Source organism: Podarcis cretensis (assembly GCF_951804945.1).
Source record: "Podarcis cretensis genome assembly, chromosome: 3".
NCBI classification, from domain to species: domain Eukaryota; kingdom Metazoa; phylum Chordata; class Lepidosauria; order Squamata; family Lacertidae; genus Podarcis; species Podarcis cretensis.
In genome coordinates this window covers 49,596,810-49,619,097 of record NC_137172.1, presented here as the reverse complement: position 1 = coordinate 49,619,097, position 22,288 = coordinate 49,596,810, and the positions used below count along the sequence as shown (strand labels likewise).

Here is a 22,288-nt window from a genome sequence, read left to right as displayed (position 1 = left end):
AACTTCCACACCCCAGGGAAGGAGGGATGGCTAGAAAATTTGTGTGATAGATACCGAGTGCCCTGCCTTGCTTGAGTAGAAGTGCTTTCTGCTGCCACAGAGTCACTTGGATACAACCCAATGAAGCTGCCCTGAGTCTGTCCTGACTGCTTTGTATTACAAATCTTAGTGACCTTGCCAACACAATCAAAATAAATTCAGGAAATTTTGGCAGGGAGTCTGCTGTGCAGTTTGAGTCAAAAGAGTTAATCTTCAGTGCAAACATACCTCATAGGTTTGCTGTGATAAAATGGGGAGCAAACCATGTATAATGCTCTCAGCTCCTTGGATGAATGGTGGTGTTTGGGTTAAATTATTTTGTGCCTCAAATACCAGGAACGTATTCTGTTTCAGATGAGTTGGCTGTACTCTTCCATAGACGTTGTCCTCTGCCACCATATCCAGATGCCTTATGCAGTGGATTTTGATTATACACACAGTTCATGGGTTATTAGAGCACTAATCTGTGCTTGCTTTGTGGCAAGATCTGTGACTAGGAATGTTCAACAAATCCACTTACACTTTCTTGATGATAGTCGGAGATTGGGACACCATTGAGCCAAGCTTATAAACAGTTTCTTGGTAAATACACTTTTTAGTCCTTTGAATGAAGGAAACCAGAAGGATAGACAGGTGTGGCAAATTGTGTGCATGTTTTTATGAATGAAAACCCCTAGTAAAAGCATTACATATATAAGGGCTTTTTTCCTTTTCTGCCTCTGCATTCTTCGAAGTCCATCCTGGGAGGCAAACAGGAGTCCAAATGTTTTTGTGTTTAGGCATTACAATGGTATTACAGAAGAAGTCTCTGTAAGCAGAAAGGGGGGAGGAGTTTCTTTAACAGCTGTGCTAAAGCCAGGCAGCTCTGATGCCCCCTAATAATCTTCCAGCCTGGATCACTGCCAGACCCTACTTTTAATTTCTATCAGCAAGGCCTTTCCTTTCTGACCCTGGTGTCATTCAAGTTTAGGGATTTTTATTTTTTTTAAAAGAAACAGCTATAATCTGAACAAAGCTGCTCATTGTGCTGAACCATAGCTTAACTTGTGTGACTGCAACCATACTTTTTTATCTTAATTCAAACAGTCCCACAACTTACAGACATTTAGCTTGTGTACATCCAGCTTTATGTTCTTGGCAAATAATAAAAATAAATAGACGGGGGCGGGGGAGTCTTTGGCAATCCCACCCACCATTGCACCCATTGTTTTGTGATTATAAGCAATTTTGGCTTTAGGTGTGATCCCCAGAATGTAACCCCCATGTCAGTTGAGGGCTTACTCTATTAAAGTAAATATGCATGTGTCCTTTGCAGGTATTTATCTTTCCAGAATATTGCAGATGATTTTTTATTTTTATTTTTTGCAAATAGGAAGCTGTCTTGTACTGAATTAGACCCTTGGTCCATCTAGCTCAGTGTTGCTTTCAGACAGAAGTCTTTCCCAGCCCTGCCTGGAAATGCTGGGACTGGACCTTGAACCTCCTGCAGCCCAAACAGATGCTTTGCCACTGAGCTGTTCTATAACAGAGTACTTATTTGTGGAACTATGTTCCTACCACAATAGGCTAGGAATGCCAAAGCCTTAAATGGTTTGTAAATTTGAGCCTATCATATAGCAACCTTATAGGCAGTGTAATCTTTCCATTGTAATATTGGTGGAATGCCTTTCTAAAACCCCGACTCTCTTCCTTACTATAAAAATGCCTACAGCTGAATGAAGGCATATTTCAGTCAACAGTCACATGAGTTAGAATCCAGGGTGGTCTTCCCACAAGGAGTTCTTAACAAGATCAGTTACACTGTTTTGGAGTCTAAAAATAATGTTGTCCTTCCATCTTTCATACAATAGTTGTACATATCCCCTGAGAACAGAAGGGCTAATGAATATGACTTCAAGAAGGCACTCGATCTGCTGGAGTATATTGATGAGGTATGAAAATGAATGAGTTTTGGTGATCTCTGAACCAGGATGTTTTTCAGTCTAACTGAAGTCCCCTCCCCCATCTGTAAAAAAATAAACAAACATAACCTCTTATTTCTCAGCTACCAAAATACTCAAGTCCCATCTAATACCAACTGCGGGACTTATTGGCCATCTTTTAAAACAATAATGGAGGGCTAAACCTGTGAAAACATAAAAACTGAAACTGAAGACTGTGACTCAGTTTTAGTGATGCCATCAGTCAAATATCAGTTCATATCAGAATGGGAAATTGATCATTTCCCACCCACCTTCTTTTTAGTTATTGATGTCGCTACCCCAACTGGTATCCTTGTCGGGATCTAGATTCATGATATAGCAATGTCCCAGGACCTCTTCTCAGTCCTCCGCCTGCCCCTGTGTTAGGTTTTATTTTATTAATATTTCTATTAAAATATTTCTGACCCATTCTGTATCACTTGATCCCAGCCAAATTGACACTTTCCATCTCACAAAAACTGAACTGCAAACTGTTAAGTGCTCTGGGTCACATTCTGTGGCATCAGACCAGGTCTGCTCATTTCCCTAAGCACAATAATATACTAATCACCTTAAAGGAGCTTACATGTATGATTACATATCTGTATGGACATTGTGGGTCATGCAAAACTGAGAACCTCTCTGAAGGTCCCATTGTTCTTTCTGATCTGTTCTTGTTTAGAAAGCACATGGCTTTGCATCTTCTTGCTTGCCCTCTTCATCCTGCCACAGTTTTCCCAGTCTGGTATTTCTGTCTGTGGCCAAGAGGAAAAACGTTTTTTATTCTTGTTCTTAAGAGACTCTTGTGCAAAGTCTCTATATGCTTGGCTATGCTGGAATAAAAGGCATATTTTCATAAAAGGCATAAATGAAGTCTTTTTTATGTAGATTCCCCTCCTTTCCCCATCAAGTCATAATCCATTTTCAGACATACTTCAAAAAGCTATTTTCTGGGCCAAACCCTTGAAAATTGTCCCTCTTTCTTACTTCTGGTCATGTTTTTAGCTTGTGAACTATTGAATTTGGATATAATCACAATGCATAATGTGTGTTTCTCTAAAATCTCCAATGCAATTTAATATTTATTTTCTTTCTTTTTTTTCCCTTTCAATGAAGGATGAGGAAGTGGACATAAATGATCTTAAACTTAAAATACTTTGCAAAGCTCTTTTAAGAGATAGGTAAGCAAGCTATTTATTTGTTTGTTTAAAGCATTTTTGTCCCCACTTTTTGGATGTAAAGAATGCAGCTCACATAAACTCAATAACAAAGACAGGTCCTACATGTAGGCTTACAGTCTAAAAGACATAACACAAAAGGAAAATGTGATGACAGAGGAAGGGGGAAATAAGCAAACTCAGGTCTTTAATTTACAACAGCTATTTTATAACAATCAAACCAGCTTGAATGGAAACAGTTAGGGAGAGGAGAAAAATAGAACTCAAATAGAAGAGCTGATTAAGTGGTCCTTCTTCCTATCTCTCCCTTTTTTCTGTAGCCATTGTATAAAAACTTGTTAGTACACTTAATATTCTGTTAAAATTTGTAGTTTTTCCAGCTGCTTGTACCAGATTGAATATTTTCTTCGAAACATATTTATGTCACACTTCATATCAGATTTCAGGGTGTTGTACAGCAGGGGAGGGCAGACTTGAGGCTTGCAGGATCTACTTTGTGTGTTACCGGAACCCTGAGATCCACCGACCGGAACAAGGTGTAAAAGACATGAGCTTAGAATTGAAGAAACATTGCCTCTAAGCAGCTGTTGAGGACAGGGATTTGAGTATTAGAAGTGAGGCTGAGCTCACAATCTTTCCATACAAAAATCTATTCCTAGTTACCAAGTTTCCCCCCCCCCCGGGGGGGGTTATTTTGTTGTGTTATTGTTAAACATGTTGGAGTCAAAAATCCTTGCTGATCTATTGCAGATCACCCAGAGATCTACCAGAAAATTCTGGTCTACCTTCTGCCCACCCCTGGTGTACAGCATAAAATATTTTTTAAAGTGCAAAAACAAGATAGCAGATAAAACTTTTAAGTGACTACAATATTATTGGTTAAATCAGTAAATCATAGCAGTGTGGGTGCCAGACAAAATTCTTAAGGGAGAGCATTCCACAACCGGGGCATCACTGCAAAGAATGCTGAGACTGTCCCTTGATGATGATTTGATGTCTAATTGAGGAGGTGCGTGTCAAAGGGTCTTGGCAAATGATGATAAAGAACTGGCAAGTTAATATGGGGTGTGGTGCCTCAAATTATACTACAGTGGTACCTCGGGTTACATATGCTTCAGGTTACAGACTCCGCTAACCCAGAAATTGTGCTTCAGGTTAAGAATTTTGCTTCAGGGTGAGAACAGAAATCGTGCTCCGGTGGTGCGGCAGCAGCAGGAGGCCCCATTAACTAAAGTGGTGCTTCAGGTTAAGAACTGTTTCAGGTTAAGAACGGACCTCCGGAATGAATTAAGTACTTAACCTGAGGTACCACTGTAGTAGGTTGTATAGCTATGGGGAAGATGCACTTTAGACAGAACTGTTCTCTATTGAAAACACATCCATAATAGGTTGTCTGCGTAGGCTCATGATTTGTGTCTCTCCAAACAAATTTTGTCCTTACGTTTTACTACTCCTGGTTGGTTGGGGTGAACAAACCATCAGCCTGGGTTTGGACAAGGTGACAAGCCAGGCCATAGTTTGTTTCCCAGCAGGAAGCAGAAAGACTGCAACTTCAGTAGTATGCAAGTGCACACTACACATTCACAGTAAACCATAGTTTAATATGATGTGTGAACCTGGTCATCCTCAGTAGCCCTCAGAGAAGCTAATAATTCCCCTCCTGTTACAGATAGGGGGCTAAATTAAGATTACCTAAGGATACCCAACAGGTTTTGGCAGGGATGAGACTTGAACTGTGGGCAACTAGAATCTCTTAACTATTATGCCAAGCCAGCTTTTTTTGGTTCTCTGGCCAACGGCACAGCAGTGGTACATTTCTTTTACACTTCAGATGATTGATGATTGCATTTTCTTCATGGTAATATGCTACATCATGGGTAGTAAACCTTTCCCAGCCCTAGAGGCACTTTCCATCATGGGGGAATCTGGAGGAACCACAGGCCAGTAGTGGGCGGGGCCAAATATCTTTCTCCATTGACAGCTTGCTTGTGTTCCATACTACATGCTTCGAAATAGGCTTCTTTCTCTAAGGGCACAACATGGAAACACAGCAGGCTTCCGATAGAGAGAGAGATTTATTTCTCCCTCAGCAGCAGGCCTCTGCAGCAGTTCCCCCTCTTTCCTGCAACTCAGCCGTCACTGATCACTTGGGCACCAGGGGTGAGAACTTGGGTTTCATGACCTGCCACACCTCACTACTTAGCTGGTTGGCAGAAACAACCAAGTAGTGGGGAAATGGCGCTGCAGTGTGGGCAGGGCATGGGAGGAGAAGCCAGTGGGCCCCAGGAGGCTGTGTGTGGCCTATTCTACATGTTCCATTTAAGGAATTGCCTGCAGTTACAATAGCATTTGAACTAAATGTTATTGGCTCTAAATCAAGAGATAGTTGAAGGTGTGTTTTTTTGTATTTGTGTCAGGTGGTGTTTAGAACATGCCTGTTTGCAGGTTGTTCCAGACAGCCCCTATGACAAATGAAAACCCCCATATCCCACCTTTTAATTTTCAAAAACCTAGTCAGCTTCTAAAACAATACTCAGTCTTTAAAGCATAATGATGGAATAAATCAACACCGTGTTTCAAACTTGCTTAGAGCTAAATCCCTAAGTCCTTGCAAGACTGAGCTGCTGTTTCTACCTTCAGACATTTGAGTGAATATCTGAGGTACACTTATTCTGAACACTAAATAAATCTGTGAACCCCTTTGAAGCCCAGTCTGTGCAGGTTTACTCAGAAGTCAGCTCTCTCTAGCTTCATGGAATGTTTAGGATTTTGGAGTTAATTATTTCTCCTACTATACTAAGAACAATTTAAGGATTCACTGAACAGGGATCACTATGCACAAATAGTATATAAACTCTGAGCGAACAAAGTTAAATATAAATCTGTCAAGGTTTGATATCCAAGTTGGCAGCCGAAACATTTGTTGGAAACTGATCTTCATTTGAATAGCATGTTTAGCATTTCAATAGATATGCCCAATTGATTGAGCTTTAGATAAAATAGCTATGCAAGAATAATCCTTATTCATGAGAATATGTCATCTTGAGTTTTGATGCATCTTCAAATCATTGCATTGGACACTTTGAACTACCTGTTCTTCAGGAATGTGCATAATTGTGCATAATCCTTTATGCATCCCTGCTTCATAGCTATATATGGCAACTGAATTCTTGGGTAGTACCCTGAGGCTTGTGGGGAACACTTGGTGACTTCCTTATATGGTAGTGGACTGTGTTTCTCTCTTAGATTTTGTGCCCTCCTGATGAAGGTGAAGTAGCGAATAGAAATGCAAAGGAAGTTGTAGGGAAATAGATCCTTTTCCCAGCATGCATAGTTGTTTAACGCATCCATTTTCACCTTCCTAGGAAATTCTTAAAGTAAATGGTAGTGGCAAGGGAAATTAAGGAAGGTCTTCTTTATGCAAAGGTTTTGACAATGCTTTAAAAAATGCATTACTGAAAGACATGCTAAACGGATTTATTGATTGTATTGAAATGGAACTCTAAACATGATTTCAGAGTTCTCTTGGTCCAGCATCTTGCAAATGAGACACTTCTGGAAACCTGCTTATAGGGCAAATTAAGGCTGATAGTTGAGTTAATGTGCTAATAGGACACTTCCTCCGTTGACAATGTTTTGGAGCATGGATGCTGTTTGCATAATGCAACAACACTGAATCGGAAGGTATATTGAAATAAAAAGCTGGTTGCACACCATTTCTAATACTTGATAAGTCTCTTTCTGTGGCATAGATCACTCTGAAAAATTGTTTGCTAATCCCACTACAGGGGACAGCCCAGTACTAACACCTCTATGTATATATCCTGCAGTGTTTGGAAGTGTAGCTTATTAGTTGTAAAAAAAAAATTATCCATAGTGAGGCACATATAATTATTATTTTTTACTTTAATCTTTGCCAAGTAGCGTATACATTTTAGCATTCTTAATACTGTACGGCCTTGAAAGATGTGAAATTGAGTAAAGGATACACAAATAATCAAAATACACACAAAGTGACACTGGGGATTCTGATTTAATACTGTATATATTTGTTTTTTAAAATATATATTCTATTTGTACTAACTTTTATTTTTTGGTTACAGTTGGTGTAGTTCAGAAGGCAAAGATGATCCAATTGAAGCATCTAAAGACAGCATATTTGTGAAAATTCTACAAAAGCTGTTCAAAGAAGGTAGATATTATTGTGTGAAATATGCTCAGAAATAGGTTTTTGTGAGTTCTCTGCTTTACATATATTTACATCAAATGGCGTTAATATCATTAGTAGGCAAAATTGAAAATAAGGCATGGTTTGCTAAGGGCAGAAGGGATTTGCCAAATGTGGTTTGAAAATAAACTTACCCGCTGATGATAGTGCTTTGAAAAATTATCACTGTATCCCGGGCCTAGACAAGTTATTCTGAAATGTAAGTACGCATTTCAATGATCACTCAACGTTTGCAGTTTACAGTAGCTAATAACTTCTTTCTGTTTTAGGAATTCAGCTCAGCGAATATCTACCTGGGGTAAAAGACTTAATGCAAGCAGATGAACTTGAACACTTAACATGCAAACCGTACTTAGAATTTGTACTTAAAGCAAATTACGAACTTTATGTCTATAGGCAGACCTGAGAGAATTCTGAATTTTAGAAAGACCATTTCTAAAGAATGAACTTTTTGTACACTTTTTAAAATTTTTTGCAATAAAATCTTTATGTTAACTAAGAACATGTCCGTCTTTAAAATGGTAAAGAATTCATTGAGTATCTAGAAGGTTTGGTAGCCTTTCCATCTGACAAAGACAAAAACTTACAAAGCTTAAGAAAACTGTTCTGTGCACTCTCAAGATAAGCTTTAAAACATGGTTTGGAACAGACATCTCCTCTTGCTTCAGTAATCCAACTTCTGACTTGTGCTCTGCTTCTGTAAGTAAATGAATATAATCCATCCCATTTTCAATCTTATCCTGAAGAATGCTTTTTATTCAGTTACAAACACACTGCAGGTCCACAGATATTTTATACATAAATAATGAAAGTTTTGGTGCTCACCACATTGCGGTATCACGTTCTACTACCATCTAGGTAATGGCATGAAGACTAGAAAGCTGTTCTCTGCCTGCCTCTTTTGGAAGTGTCTCTTCTCTGTTTTATACCAGGCTGTTTTGAGTTGCTGGGTTGCTGTACAATCCACAGAATTTATACATTCTAATGCTTAAAAGAGTAGATAGCTAACTTTATTAGTCTTAGTGGCTTTAATCTGACAAATGTCACGGAGAATCTTTCTTACAGACTGCTAAGCATGCACAGATTGACTGCAAAGCAACTTGCCTCCCCACACATTTTACTTTATGCCTTGGCTAAATGCCTATTAGAAGAACTTGATCCAACAACTGAGAAGGTCATAAGTTAAATCAGTTGAAGAGAGTCCAATTTCTAGTTTTAAAAGCCCTGCTATCATTCCATGGCTTCCCTTCTTGCTGTGCTAATACGGCGCTAAGAGTGGAGGAGCTGAATGTGTTCGGAAAAATAGACTTATCTGGACATGTTCAAACCAATGTAGAAAAGATATGCATTAGCACCACTGGAAATAGATTCAAAGTTCTGCATAGCAGAGAGGGGCTCACTACTTGATAACAAGAATTAAGCAGCGTATCTTGGGTATTATCTAGAGAATAATGGAGTTAAAAATATGACTTAAAATGGATAGTGATAAAATGAAGCCATTTCTCTGCCTAGACTTTACTGCTTGGCTTTGTGTCTAGTAATATGGACTGAAGGTTCTGCTAGAATTTCCCTCCCGTTGTCTCTAAAACCCACTTAGCTTGCTTTGTTGTATTTAACACTGACGAGTGCTGCTTAACCCTCATCTGCTGGAAATTCTGTTACTGCTGTCTGAAGACCTCGGAGTCAATTGGAGGTTCCCCCATCCCATGTCACTGTTTATTGACCAAAATACATTTGGTGACAGTATGTTGTTCATAGAGTTTTCGTAAGAGATATACAGCCCCATCCTCTGCAAATTTACTCAAAAGCAAGTCTCACATGAGCTTACTCCCATGAAGGTGTGCATAGGGTTACAGTCTTCACAAGTGTGAAATCAGGAAGAGTAATTCCATTACGTTTTAGTGCATCACTGTACAATGACCTGTTGATGTTGATACCCAGGGGGGAGTCACCTTGCTTCAAGACCGCAGGGCAAGGGAGTGGATTTTGTTTGAGAGTTTGGCTTCTGTAAGCATGGGTTTGCAGCCTTCCCATATGAATCTAGTGAATGGCAATTGCAAGAAGTCACTATGTGATGATAAAATGGGTCATCTGAATATACCCACAGAATACCTTTGGAAGATTTAACAATAATATGAATTCCTTTTACTGGAGATTATATGTATTTCTTCAATGTCAATCCACTGATATTACAAAAAAGGGCAAAATTTGCAGCACATTATTACTGATTAGCTCTACTGAATTGGGGAAATTCATTTCTACAGGATGTTTCAATCGATAAGTTCTTTAGCTGAGTGGAAAAGTTGGATTAGTATGTGAGATAACTATCAAACGTGGCAGTTTGTTTTAATATTGCACCTTACAAATGACTCTTCTGAAAACATCCTATGATTTAAAGCAATAGGCAAGGGTGTAAAGTTGTTACTTTCATCTAGACAGACTTGAGAACCTACAGCAATTTCTCCTATGGAGATCGGCTTTACTCTTACACCAGCTCTCGTTGCTGGTATTTGACCTGCCTTGTCTCTGTTATAGCTGAGTACTAACAAAATATTAGTTTAATCCTTCATGCCTATCTTCCTACATACTAATCCCTAAGAATGTTTACAACAGAAATGACCACTTGCTTGGAGAGAGCAGAAAAAATGATGTTTAGTCATTTTTTGCATTTAGTTTATATACTGTTGGTATGGATATTTGTAAAAGGACATGCATCATAAGCCAATATTGTGTCAGAAGTTTGCATAACTCTGAAGATCACAAAGTCTGCTTTTATGTTCTGTAGCTTGGTTGGTATGATCAACGTGAACAATCTGAGTGCAGTTAACAAATTATAATATAGGCAACTCCCCATTTATGCAAGGGTTATGTTCCAAGGCACCGCACATTTAAGTGAAATAGTGTATATTTGAAATGCCATTGGAAAAGCCTGCAAACACCCCATCCCTTTTTGTGACGTTTTTTGGTCACTTCCAGGTTCAGTCCAATGCACATATGCACGGCCATGCACATATTGAAAGCATGTAAATGGGAGGTTGCCTGTAATCCTATATGTTAATAGCAACCTCATTTTCTGAGTGTGGATCCCTGTCCAGTAAAATGTCATCACCCATGCTGAAGAAAGGCATATCAGCCAGCTTGGGGAAATCCCATGGCTTGCCAAAATATATAAAAAATAAGGGACTCAAAGCTCTGATCTGAGCATGGGCAGTAGCCACAGGATGCTGGCTGACTTGTGGGAAATGACTGGGACAGGGAATGGGGTATCCGAGAAGAGGCACGGCTGGAACCCTAGACAGCAACACTTTCCACTGCAACAGATTCCACTTGTGCCAGGTTCCACATGTTCATTCATTCTTAAGGGCTTGGGAGGGGCATAATATGAGGCTGTATAGAATATAGAACTGAGAACCTCCCTGCAAGTTTAATATCTTAAGATTAGAATTCAATACACAACAGGGGATTTATGCCTCATGTTAAGCTTGGGCTATCCTACATCATGAATCCAAAACTCCAGGGGAGTTGCATCTGTAAGACACCTCAGCAGTGTGCTCTGGGTGCAAGACACTTGCAGGTGTTGCCAAGAACACCCAAAACATGCATAAATGAACAAAATTGGGATTGTGCACCCCAAACTTAGCTTTCGGTCACCCCTGCACCATACATCTACATGTCCAGCAGAGTAGAAGAGGAGGCAGCATATGAACCAATGCACAAGCCACTCTCAAGCATAGTTCTGTAGAAATTAATAATGCACCAGTTTGAGCTGCCCAAATGTGTCTGCTTGAAGTTTGAGCATGCATGCACTGACATGTATTATGACAAACTTGTAAGACTAGATACGCTCAGAACAAGGTAACTATAATCTCTTAACAACTGAAATTTAGAGGTTTCTTGTGAGATTCGCATTAATGCTGTTAATATAAAGTAAGTTTGCACAGAATGCTGGTTGGGATGTTTCAAATAACTATATCAAAACATACAGTAAAGAGTTCCACCAGGCTGCAGTTTTATACCCACTCTCTAGAGAATAGATCCCATTTAATTCAGTGGGTATAAAAATATTCTGAGTAGATATATATTGGATGGCACTGTTAGTAATTTAACAAATTTCTGACACACAGACTATGTGATTGCTGCAGGTTTTATCACCTATTCCCTACTCTCGAGATATAGATGCTTCCAAAAATCATGTTCTGGAATGATATGTAATAAAACGCATGGGAAAAATTTACTGCTTTTAGTGGTATGGCTCAAGAACTGTGGATTGTATCCAAGTCATCCTGTTCCCACCAGGACTTGTTCCCACCATGAGATTTCCCCTCCCCCTTCTCTCACTGCACACTCTAATATGCTCCATATGATCAAGGGAACTCCCCAAAACAGATTTGGGAAGCACACGGGGATTGGAGGGAGGAAGTTCCAGCACCAGCAAAAAGACTTTGTAGGATACAACCCTATTTAAACGTTTCCAGATGTGAACATTTAGAAACAAGTGTCTATTTTACACACAGATTAACACAACTGAAGTGCAGTGGATCATAGCATCACAGTGGAATGCAATTCAGATACATAATCCAACCTAATTAGTATATATTGTTGTTTAAAGCAGTTTGGGGTATTATATGGGACCTATACACAGATGGCCTCACTTTCTAACTGGAACTACAAATAAAGTGTTGGGTTTTTTTTATAGAGAATGAATGTCTTCAGTAAGGTTGAAGGGGATGAAGGTCCAAAGTCCTGTACTTCCTTCACTTTGAAAATGCAAAAGTATATATATGCAAAAGTATGTATGTGCATTTCCGTTCTAAAAGACACATGGAAAATCCTGAATTACTATTATTTTGCCTAACACAAGCACAACTAACCATGCAGTGTGCACATATCAAATTAGGCCATGGCATAATTTCAATGTGAGATTATGGTGTCTTTACATCTTTCATATTGGGGTGGGGGACTGCAGGGACAGGGTCCCAATGCAGCCCTCCAAGTTTCTCTATCTGGTCTCCCCCCCATGCCCTCCCCACTAAGACCCTGTCCCTCAGATGTCCTGCTTGGCACCCTCGAGTGTTTTTGCCTTGAACTCCAATAACACTTTTTGCTTGCCTGCATGGAGAACAGAGGTATGTGTGTGTGTGCAGAGATTAGCCTACTGTATAAAAGTAAAATTTACACTGATTGCTCCACCCTCATTTGCCCCTAGCCCCACCCACCACTGCCATGTGGCATTTGGAACATGGAACATGCCCAGGAGGGAATGTAGTCCTTGAGCTGAAAAACATTCCTCACCCCTAAATATATGCGTTTTTTTACATGTACGAGTCCAAATGTACAAAACTGGGTGCATGCCGTCAGAGTGGGTCTTTGTCCTATTGCTGTTGTGAATGCCTATAGTTTAGCCAGTAATGAAAACATGCTACCAGTGTCACCAAATTGCAGCAAGGGACATAATGGTGTGTCATCTGCAATCATGCAGATTGCACTGAGCAGGCAGTAGGACTATAGGATCTCCAAGGTGCCTTACAACTCTTAAAAGGCTATGATTCCATAACCAATTTCCTAGCGAGTCTTTATGATTGTGAAAACAAGTTTAAACAGGCAGGTGCACAACGGCTGGTGAAATCTCCAGTTGGATGTGCTGCAGGAGGAATGGGACTAGGCTTCAGTGTTCCATATTGCATCTCACCTTCACTTGTTGCCTACAACCTGCCAACCTCAGCAAAACTCTTATTGCTGCAACACGTTATACTTGGGGCTTCCTTTGAAAAGCGTTCAGAAACTACAGCTAGTGCAGAATTCAGCAGCCAGTTGTTGACTGGAACCAGGTGGTCAAAGCATACAGCACAGTTCTAGTCCGACTGCATTGGTTGTCAGTCAGGGACCCCGATATCTTAAGGACTGCATCTCTCCATCGGAACCTACCCAGATCCTGCCAATACCATCAGAGGTCCTTTCCTGTGTGCCCAACCTCTCCCCTACTACAAGGTGTGGTAGGTGGCAAGGCAAGAATTTTTCTGTGTATGTATATAAAGCAAAACTCAATAAAAATTATAAAAAAAGAATGGGCTTGTCCAGTGTTGTCGCCATTTGTAGAATGCTTTTACCCGGGAAACATGCCTAGCTTTGGCATTGTCAGCTTTCAGAAGCTAGGCAAAGCATTGTTGTTCACCTAGGCTTTTAAGTTGTTAAATAGGATCGTACTAGAGTCTGATTTAGCGGTTCTTTTTGGCAGGGTAGACTTTGTCACAGCAGTATTGTTGGATGAATAGTTTTTACATAAAATGTGCACTTTTGCTGCATTTTCTTGATATATATTTTTAAATGTTAATCCTGTTGCTTTGAGTCACTCTTTGTGTAGAAAGTGACAAATGCTGGTGATGATTGTAATATTCCCATGGTTAGCAAGAGCTGGATAAATTAGACAAATACATTTGTTTTCACATAATTTAAAGTTACAGTATTGACTTGGTTCAGTCCTGCCTGCAAAGTTCTTGAAAATAATCAGCGTCTATTCGAAGGGCTGCAAGTATAGCTGTTACTTCCTCTTACTTTTGGCAGGGTGTTTGTACTGTCCTCCTAAGGTATCTGTTCAGTCCAGTCCTCTCCGTAAGTGGCTGGTGCCCTGGCTCATCCTAAAGGGGACTGGACTTCCACCCTTTCTCCAATCCCAAAACTGCCATTAACCACCTCCATGACCATAACTAGATATGAATCTCTTTAGATTTTTTTTTTTTAAGTCAGTGTACCCAAGCGGTATAAATAGCCTAAAGTGCGGCAGGGCCCATGGTGTATGGTAACTGTTCAGTGTAGTCTGGCAGCTAGCCAGACCCTTAGATATTTATCATCCTCTATATATAAAACTGATTTTGCACAGCATTTTGAATTGTAGAGAAAAAGGTTAGGAGCTCCCCTACCCCAATAACAAATTCCTTTGACGTCTCTCCTGATTTGTTTCAGAGCTGATCTTGTACAAGGCTTTCAATAAGCCTTTCTCATACAATCTTGCATGGAAATAGACTTCACTGTGCTCCAGTCTACCCGACAGCCCCATTTAACTGACATATATCTTGAGAACTGGTGTTGCCAGCCAGAAAGGAGAGGCCTAGGTTATCAGCCCAGTTCAGCCATGATTGTCTAGGGCACATCCTAATTCCTCACGTAAAACTATTCTTCACATGTAAACGTTGGTAAATATTGATTTAGTTCACACAGCTGGAGCTTAATAAATTGTTAATTAATACAGATTAGACATGACAATCTATACAAAAGATCACATTTCAATATCCACACAGTCCAGTGAGGAGAGTTGTAAAATGGTTTTAATCTTGTTCCCTTCAATGTATACTGTATATTGTATTTTGTGAACTATGCTGAGCTTTAGCAACCGATTAACACCTTGAACCAGCCTAATTAATATGTTTTTCCTGTGATACCTCCCTGATCCTAATACTTAGAAGCAAATCATTTATTTCAGTAAAAAAACAACATCTGATGTCTTTGTTAGTAACGTGGCATTGTTTGCCACTGCAAACACAAGAGGTACAGTAATTCTGGGGTAGACAGAGCAGATCAAGAGATTTTCTGTATGTGTCTTAATCCAATTTTAAACACTTTCCTGTACAATAAACCCATTTGCTTCCATTCCTGCTCCCAATGTGATCTTCGCATCCTATACTGGAAGAATGCGAATTCATGAAATGTGCCCTACATGGGATTAAAATTAACCCACAACAAAAGCGTGCGATCTTATGAATGAGCCCTAGACCACAATAATTGATCCTGAATGAAGGGATATGATACAAGAGCTCTAAAAAGTAGCATTAGTCTAAGATAAAAGGGTGTGCTTGTTTATGTGGTTTCAGACAGGAGAGATGTGTTAGCGGCCGGATTTAAGAAAACGAAAAAACCAAAGTTACACTCCTTAAGGCTGTAATCCTATCACACTAACCAGGGAATGAGTTCCTTCCGAGTAAGCATGCACAAGTTGACCCCCGCCTTGTTCACACCTTGCACCGAACACAGGTGAAAGAGTGTACACGTGAACAAGTCAGTACAACTGTTTGCGTATGCAGGTTACACACTCACTGAATGCCACCGTGAACACCCTTACAGTAAAAAGTGCTTGAGTTTAGCACGGGTCCAAACCTTGTTTTTATCTTGGGCGCCCCGAGCAGCTAAGGCGGCCCTGCTCCGAGTCCTGGCTCGCCCTGACTTACCTGGCAGTAAAGCCTACTGAACAAAGCAGGCCTGTTTGTTGGCCAGTTCCCCTTCCCGCTCCGCAGGCGGGACGAGGCTGAGCGAGGGGGGGGGGGTCCCAGAGCCGCTGCTGGCCAGCTCCTTCCCGGCGCGGCCGAGAGGGAAATGCGGCGGGCTGGACAGGCGCGTAGGCCGCAGCCTCGCCTCCCCTCCCGCCCTCAGCCCCGCGCCGCTTCCTTCCTCCCCATTTTCCTTCCTTCCTCCCCTCCTTCCCGGGGCCTGCCTGCCCGGGCACCCCCCTCCCCGAGCCGGGGGCTTCTTTCTCCTTTCAGGGCATGGCGGCTCGGGGGACTATTTGGGACAGGAGCCCTCCTGGCCCGGGGGGCGGAGGAGGTCCCGGCCGGCAGACACTCCTTATACGGCCCGGCCCGTGTTACCTGGGCACGGGCCAGGCGCTCCTTCTTTGGGCAGCCCCGCGGCAGCGCAAGGGGCCTGGGGGGCTCCGGCCAGGCCGCCCGGGCTCGCTCGGTGCCCGACACCCAAATATGGAGACATTCCTGTGGGTCGGCGGCAAGGGAGGGAAGAGCCCGGCCGGGAGCCTATATAAAACCCACCGGGCTTCCTCGCAAGCCCACCGAGCTGTAAGAGCTGGGAGAAGCAGCAACCGGAGCTAAGAGCCAGGAACCAACCCGAAGGTGAGGAGCGGGCGGGCAAGGGGGATGGATCCGGGCAGGACCACATGATGCGGGGGGAACTCCCAGCCACGCGGCCCGGGGGATACCCGGGAAAGGGAAGGTGGAGACATCGCAAAGCCAGCCCGGAAAGGAAGGAGCCTTCCAACTCCTCTCCGGTGCAAAGCAGAAATGGGCAACAGGGAGCAGAAAACAACTGCATCCAGCCTTCTCCGCCTGGCGTTCTTCAATTGCCACTGCTATTTAAAAAAAAAAAAAAGTTTTTTTACATTAAATTATAAAAGAGATCCTGCCTGCATCCAGCCTTAGTTTAAACCAACCCGGGAGCAAGCTTTCAATTTATGCATAATCTCTCACTTGGCTTAGGCTGCTACTGAGACTTGTGAAGATTCTGACACACACGCTCATATTGTAAGATGGAATTATCCGTAGTCTGCAGAGTCCCACGGCAAGGATCTCTGAGATGCGGGCTCAGGGTTTGACTCTGCCACCCACGGAACTCTTGTGACTTTCAACAAGTCGCTGCTGGCCACTTGGAGGGCACTCTGAAGGAGAGGGGAGGCTAGAACTGACAGCTGCCAAGTTATAAATTGCCTGGGATGAACAAATCCACTTCTCACTTGGAACATAACTGGTTCCATTGGTATTTATCATTAAATTAGAAGGCATTGCCTTGACTTTGAAGGATCCAGCCCTTTTATTACCGTGTTTTATATTACTGAATGAATGGTAATTTTACTGAGTGTTAGGCACAGGGTGTTGAGCTACAAAGGACAGGAACCGTTTTATTTGAAGGATGATTCTGGGTTATTCTTTTTTCATCCTTTGCTTCCCTAATTCCTGAAGGTTTCATACACAGAGAAAGGGCTCACCCAGTTGGAAGCCTCTGTTACACCAAGCCGGTTTCTGTAGGGTGTAGCTAGTCCTGAAGAAAGTCAGGGGTCCCCTTGTCCCCAGGACAAAGGACAATCCATCATTTGCAGCACTACAGCTCAGAGTGGTTAGTGCTTCCTGGAAGTACAGGTATGCCCAGAAGGTTTCTCAAGGAAGCAAGCCTTCAAGCTTTTCCTTGCAAACCGTATATTTCACAAGGGAAAATATCCCCTATTTTGTGAGCTGTTGCACGCTGTGTCGTGCTGTTCAGATTGTGTGACAAGGTTTGGGTTATCTCCATTGAGATGTAAAATGGACCAACCTTATTCAACTTTGTCACTCTCTGAAAGTGCTAGTCACTTTAGACATGTGTCAAAAGTTTGGGGGTGATGCCTTTGCTAAAGCTCTTCAGCATACTTCTAATTCCAGGTACAAGAGCATAATACCTTGTATATTAGCATCTTAATATGGGGATCTAGAAGTGGGTGGCCTGCACATGTTTTAAGAGGGAGTTTGATTTAAATTTGATTTTTCAAAGTGTACAGCTCCAACCCTAACCACATTTACTATAGACCAAGTACCACTGAATTCAGTAGAGCTTCCTTATTCAAAATGTGTTGGGTTGCATTGTAAAGCCTAACCTATTACTCTGGAAGTCACTGGAGACAAATGGGACTTCATCCTAAGTAAATGTGATTCAGTTTCTCGACCCCAATAAGTTCATCTAACTGTGCTGAAGATTCAGCTGTTACTTGGTGTTTTAGTTTGCAGATCTTTATTAACAATAAAGTAAGCAGGTAGAAGGGGAACAGAAAATAATCTACTTTGTGTCCAGCGTAAGAACTGCTTTCTCCAGATTGATGGCCTATACTCCCCCACCATGGGGGAGACCCCCCTGTCAGACTTCCATAGATAAGAATTCTGCCTGTAGCCTCTAAGCTTTTGTGAGTGGATGCCTGCTGCCTGGTTGCCTCTTGTGAACTCTTCTTGCTTCTGCTTCATCTCTAGAAAGCCGACACCATGTGTGATGAGGATGAGACCACCGCGCTCGTATGCGACAACGGCTCCGGCCTGGTGAAGGCTGGCTTCGCCGGGGATGATGCCCCCAGGGCTGTGTTCCCCTCCATTGTTGGCCGCCCACGTCATCAGGTATTTTAGCCTCTTCTGCCAGCCATGCCCCTCTCCAGCTATAGGCAGGTTGAGACATGGCGACATCTGTTAGAAAAATTCCCATTCTACTGGACCCTGAGTGGGACTGAGGAAATAATATATATGTGAGATGGGACACAGCATTTCTCTTTTCTTTCCCCCACTCCCAATTGGACTTCCTAGGATTAGAAAGATTAAGTCTACAATTCTGTTAATTCTTACTTGGGTGTATGTACCACAGAATTCTACAGAATACAAACGTCAATAGAGCTGTGGCATTCAGTTTATGGACTTCCCAGGGGCATAAGTCTTTTGAAATAGGGATATCAACAAAATGATTGCCCTAGTAAGCATTTTTTATTTGAAATGTGGGGTGTGTCCATCATAGCCTATGAGCTTATACTATCTCTGAAACAGAATAGGAATACATTAAGGGGAAATCAGCTGTTCTTAGCAGTCTGTTACAATGTTCCCTATTTTCCTAAGAAAAGGATAGAGTTTTGTTTGTTGGTCCCCTAAATATATTCTATACAGCTTCTGCTGGGTGTTTCCTTCCTGCACCTTGTACTTTATTCTCTGTTGTGAAGGAAAGGTATTAGGGCCTTGGTAGGAATAGCTTATAGCTCTTTGCTTAGTGTAGAGGACAGCAATTAGGTTGTCATGATCCACTTCCTCAGCCCTAAGAAGATGCTGAGACCTTTTCCCACTTCCTTCCTAGGGTGTCATGGTGGGTATGGGTCAAAAAGACTCCTACGTAGGGGATGAAGCTCAGAGCAAGAGAGGTATCCTGACCCTGAAGTACCCCATTGAGCATGGCATCATCACCAACTGGGATGACATGGAGAAGATCTGGCATCACACCTTCTACAATGAGCTCCGTGTGGCCCCTGAGGAGCACCCCACCCTGCTCACTGAGGCCCCCCTCAACCCCAAGGCCAACCGTGAAAAGATGACCCAAATCATGTTTGAGACCTTCAACGTCCCTGCCATGTATGTGGCTATCCAGGCTGTGCTGTCCCTCTACGCTTCTGGCCGTACCACTGGTGAGTGACAGGACCAGAAATGGAGAAGAGAAAAGGAAGGATGTCCAGGGAACACTGCTAGTGCAAGTAGAGGACGAGAGAGAGAGAGACAGCTACTTGTAGTCCAACTACGACAGGGAGTGCCCAGTCACTGATGTGGGTTTAGGTACACAGGAGACTGCCTTGTGCTGAATCAGGCCACTGGCTCTTCTCAGTTAGTATCATCTGTGAGAACAAGATGCTGGACCAGATGGGCCTTTGGCCTGATCCAGCAGAGCTCTCTTGATGTTCTTACATAGACTGGCATCAGGATAACAGTCATTGTACAGTAGTCTGCTGCTACAGTAGTCTGCTGCTGAGTCTCCTACATGCCTTTACTGGCACTAAGACCGTCAAGAAAAGGAAGAAACTAGCCACTGGCATGAACAGTTCAGTGATGGAGGCCCCCTACACACCTAGCCATTAGCTAGGATGCCCACTAAGGAGGGAGAACACTTGTCTGCTAGCACTGCCTGTGATGCCTGGCAATCTCTCATCTAGATGTCAGCAAGGTCCCATTCCTCCCTTGCCTGTGTGTCCCTGACGTAGCAAGCAGGTGTTACAGCCTCCTTTGCTAACTTTCACACCCATTTCTTGTTTCCATAGGTATTGTGCTGGACTCCGGCGATGGTGTCACCCACAACGTGCCCATCTATGAGGGTTATGCTCTGCCCCATGCCATCATGCGTTTGGACCTGGCTGGCCGGGACCTCACTGACTACCTGATGAAGATCCTGACTGAGAGAGGCTACTCTTTTGTCACCACTGGTAAGGAGCGCAGCCTCTCCAGCCCTCAGCCTTTGCGCCAGCGTTTGACTTACACCTCCTCGCCCTGATTTAGAACCATCAATGCCCTTTGCTCCGACAGGCCCTCGGCTCCTTAATACACTAGCAGAGGCCTTTGAGTAATTTCTAGGAAGCCGAGCTTTGCTTCTGGTCATCAAGTAGAGGATGAGCATGGAGGCTGATGCCAGGCTCTGATGCCAGGCTTTAAAATCCACAGCCAGCCCATCTCATGTTATTGGCCTCATTCATAAAAAGTGTAGGCTAGACTTTCTAGCCCACGTTCTCCCTCTAGTGGCAGATTTTTAAATGTTTGAAAACTGAGCTTCAGTTTGATGTACAAGGTGCTGTGCCCATAATTTTATTATGTGCCTATTGGCTGTTCTCCCCTCCTGGGCGGGATTCTCCTTTGGCAGGCTGCTAAATTCTTTCTCTTCTCTCTTGCTAGCTGAGCGTGAGATTGTCCGTGACATCAAGGAAAAGCTGTGCTACGTGGCTCTGGACTTTGAGAATGAGATGGCTACCGCTGCCTCCTCCTCCTCCCTGGAAAAGAGCTATGAATTGCCTGATGGGCAGGTCATCACCATTGGCAATGAACGTTTCCGTTGCCCAGAAACCCTTTTCCAGCCATCTTTCATTGGTATGTATCTCTCTGTTGAGTGTCCTCGCCACTGACCTCTCTTCTATGAAGAATTCTTTGTGTGCCTGTGGTGCGAGTGGCTTCCTTCACTTTTCTGTTCCTTCACCTTCCCTATGCCACCAGGTATGGAATCTGCTGGTATTCATGAGACAACCTACAACAGCATCATGAAGTGCGATATTGACATCAGAAAGGACCTGTACGCCAACAATGTCATGTCTGGTGGTACCACCATGTATCCCGGTATTGCTGACCGCATGCAGAAGGAAATCACCGCTCTGGCTCCCAGCACAATGAAGATCAAGGTGGGCTTAATTCCATGCATTACTGAATCACAACTCATATGCATTAGACATACAGGAGAGGGAGACCTAATGCTTAGGGCTATTGCATGCTTTTAATCATAGTGCTTTCGAAGGCATCTCCATGCAAGAACATGAGAAATAGGAAAACAGAATTTAATCACCTTGAGAGGGCCACTCTTACATGGCTCACCCTGTTCTCTGCTTGTACAATCATTACAATACAAACAATGCCACCTAAGTAACTGGGTTTTTAACACAGTATTAGAGGTGTTGCTAGGAGCTACATCTGGGAATGTGGAGGGCCATGCCTTATTGTATGAGGACTGGATTAGTATTCCTGTATAACTTCAGGTGTAGACCTCTTCCCAGTACCCAAATGGTGGGAGGTGGTGCCACTGCTTATAAAGGATGCTGCTGTCTAGGACACCTTTTGCAGAGTTCTTCTGTCATTATCTAGGGACTCCTGTATCTCCCCCGCCCCCTGCCCCGCTTGCCAACTGAATCATTCCTTTTCTTCTTGCAGATCATTGCCCCACCTGAGCGTAAGTACTCCGTCTGGATTGGTGGCTCCATCCTGGCTTCCCTGTCCACCTTCCAACAGATGTGGATCACAAAACAGGAATACGATGAAGCCGGCCCATCCATTGTCCACCGTAAATGCTTCTAAACATGTTTACAAAAAAAAAAGGATCATTATTATTACTTGGTTACTACTCTCAGGATGACGACATTGTGAGTTGCAGGCTGTTGAACACCTGCAACAGCCACCTCAACGTTCTATTTTGTAACAATGTCTTTGTTGCTGTTGCTGCAGACGCCATGTGACACTGAGTGTATGTAAAGTGTACATAAAATTAATTTATTTTACCTCATTTTGTTATTTTTCAAACCAAGCCCTGTGGAAGGAAACCAAAAACAAAAAAATACTTCAAGAAGCATTAAATCATCAGTCATTCTGTCATGCCCCAATGCAGCTGGCTTTGTGTGATTTATTGCTCTCAAATGCTGTGGGTTGTGCTATTTCAAGCCTTCTGGCTTTTTTTTCTTTCAAGTAGTTGCAATACATAAATGGGATGGGGAGGTGCTTTAAAAAGGGAACCGATATGATAATGATTTGGGATTCTATAAAGAGACTTTGATTTCCAGAAATCCACACACACAGTTTCTGTGAAGAGGGTAT

General features: G+C 42.6%; 2 protein-coding genes across 3 annotated transcripts in view; both read left to right on the top strand.

Annotated features, from left to right (window-relative positions):
• NUP133 (nucleoporin 133) overlaps positions 1-7,908 on the top strand; it is a 33,083-nt gene extending 25,175 nt beyond the window's left edge. For both annotated transcript variants that reach the window (XM_079971808.1, XM_079971809.1), the window contains exons 23-26: positions 1,890-1,970; positions 3,117-3,181; positions 7,282-7,370; positions 7,676-7,908. In XM_079971808.1, coding sequence (XP_079827934.1) covers positions 1,890-1,970; positions 3,117-3,181; positions 7,282-7,370; positions 7,676-7,812 — 372 coding nt within the window. In that variant the 3' untranslated portion in view covers positions 7,813-7,908. The remainder of the gene's footprint in view (positions 1-1,889; positions 1,971-3,116; positions 3,182-7,281; positions 7,371-7,675) is intronic.
• Positions 7,909-16,140: 8,232 nt separating this feature from the next.
• ACTA1 (actin alpha 1, skeletal muscle) lies at positions 16,141-22,077 on the top strand. The gene is made up of 7 exons (XM_079971833.1): positions 16,141-16,300; positions 18,179-18,319; positions 19,038-19,362; positions 19,987-20,148; positions 20,612-20,803; positions 20,927-21,108; positions 21,632-22,077. Exons 2-7 carry the CDS (start codon positions 18,191-18,193, stop codon positions 21,773-21,775), a joined length of 1,134 nt encoding a protein of 377 aa, XP_079827959.1. The 5' UTR covers positions 16,141-16,300; positions 18,179-18,190; the 3' UTR covers positions 21,776-22,077.
• Positions 22,078-22,288: the final 211 nt, after the last annotated feature.

Coding starts and splice junctions, on each gene's coding strand:
- ACTA1 (XM_079971833.1), top strand. CDS start 18,191: ATGTGTGATGAGGATGAGACCACCGCGCTCGTATGCGACAACGGCTCC. Junction 20,804..20,926: donor TTTCCAGCCATCTTTCATTG/GTATGTATCTCT, acceptor CTATGCCACCAG/GTATGGAATCTGCTGGTATT. Junction 21,109..21,631: donor CCAGCACAATGAAGATCAAG/GTGGGCTTAATT, acceptor TTCTTCTTGCAG/ATCATTGCCCCACCTGAGCG.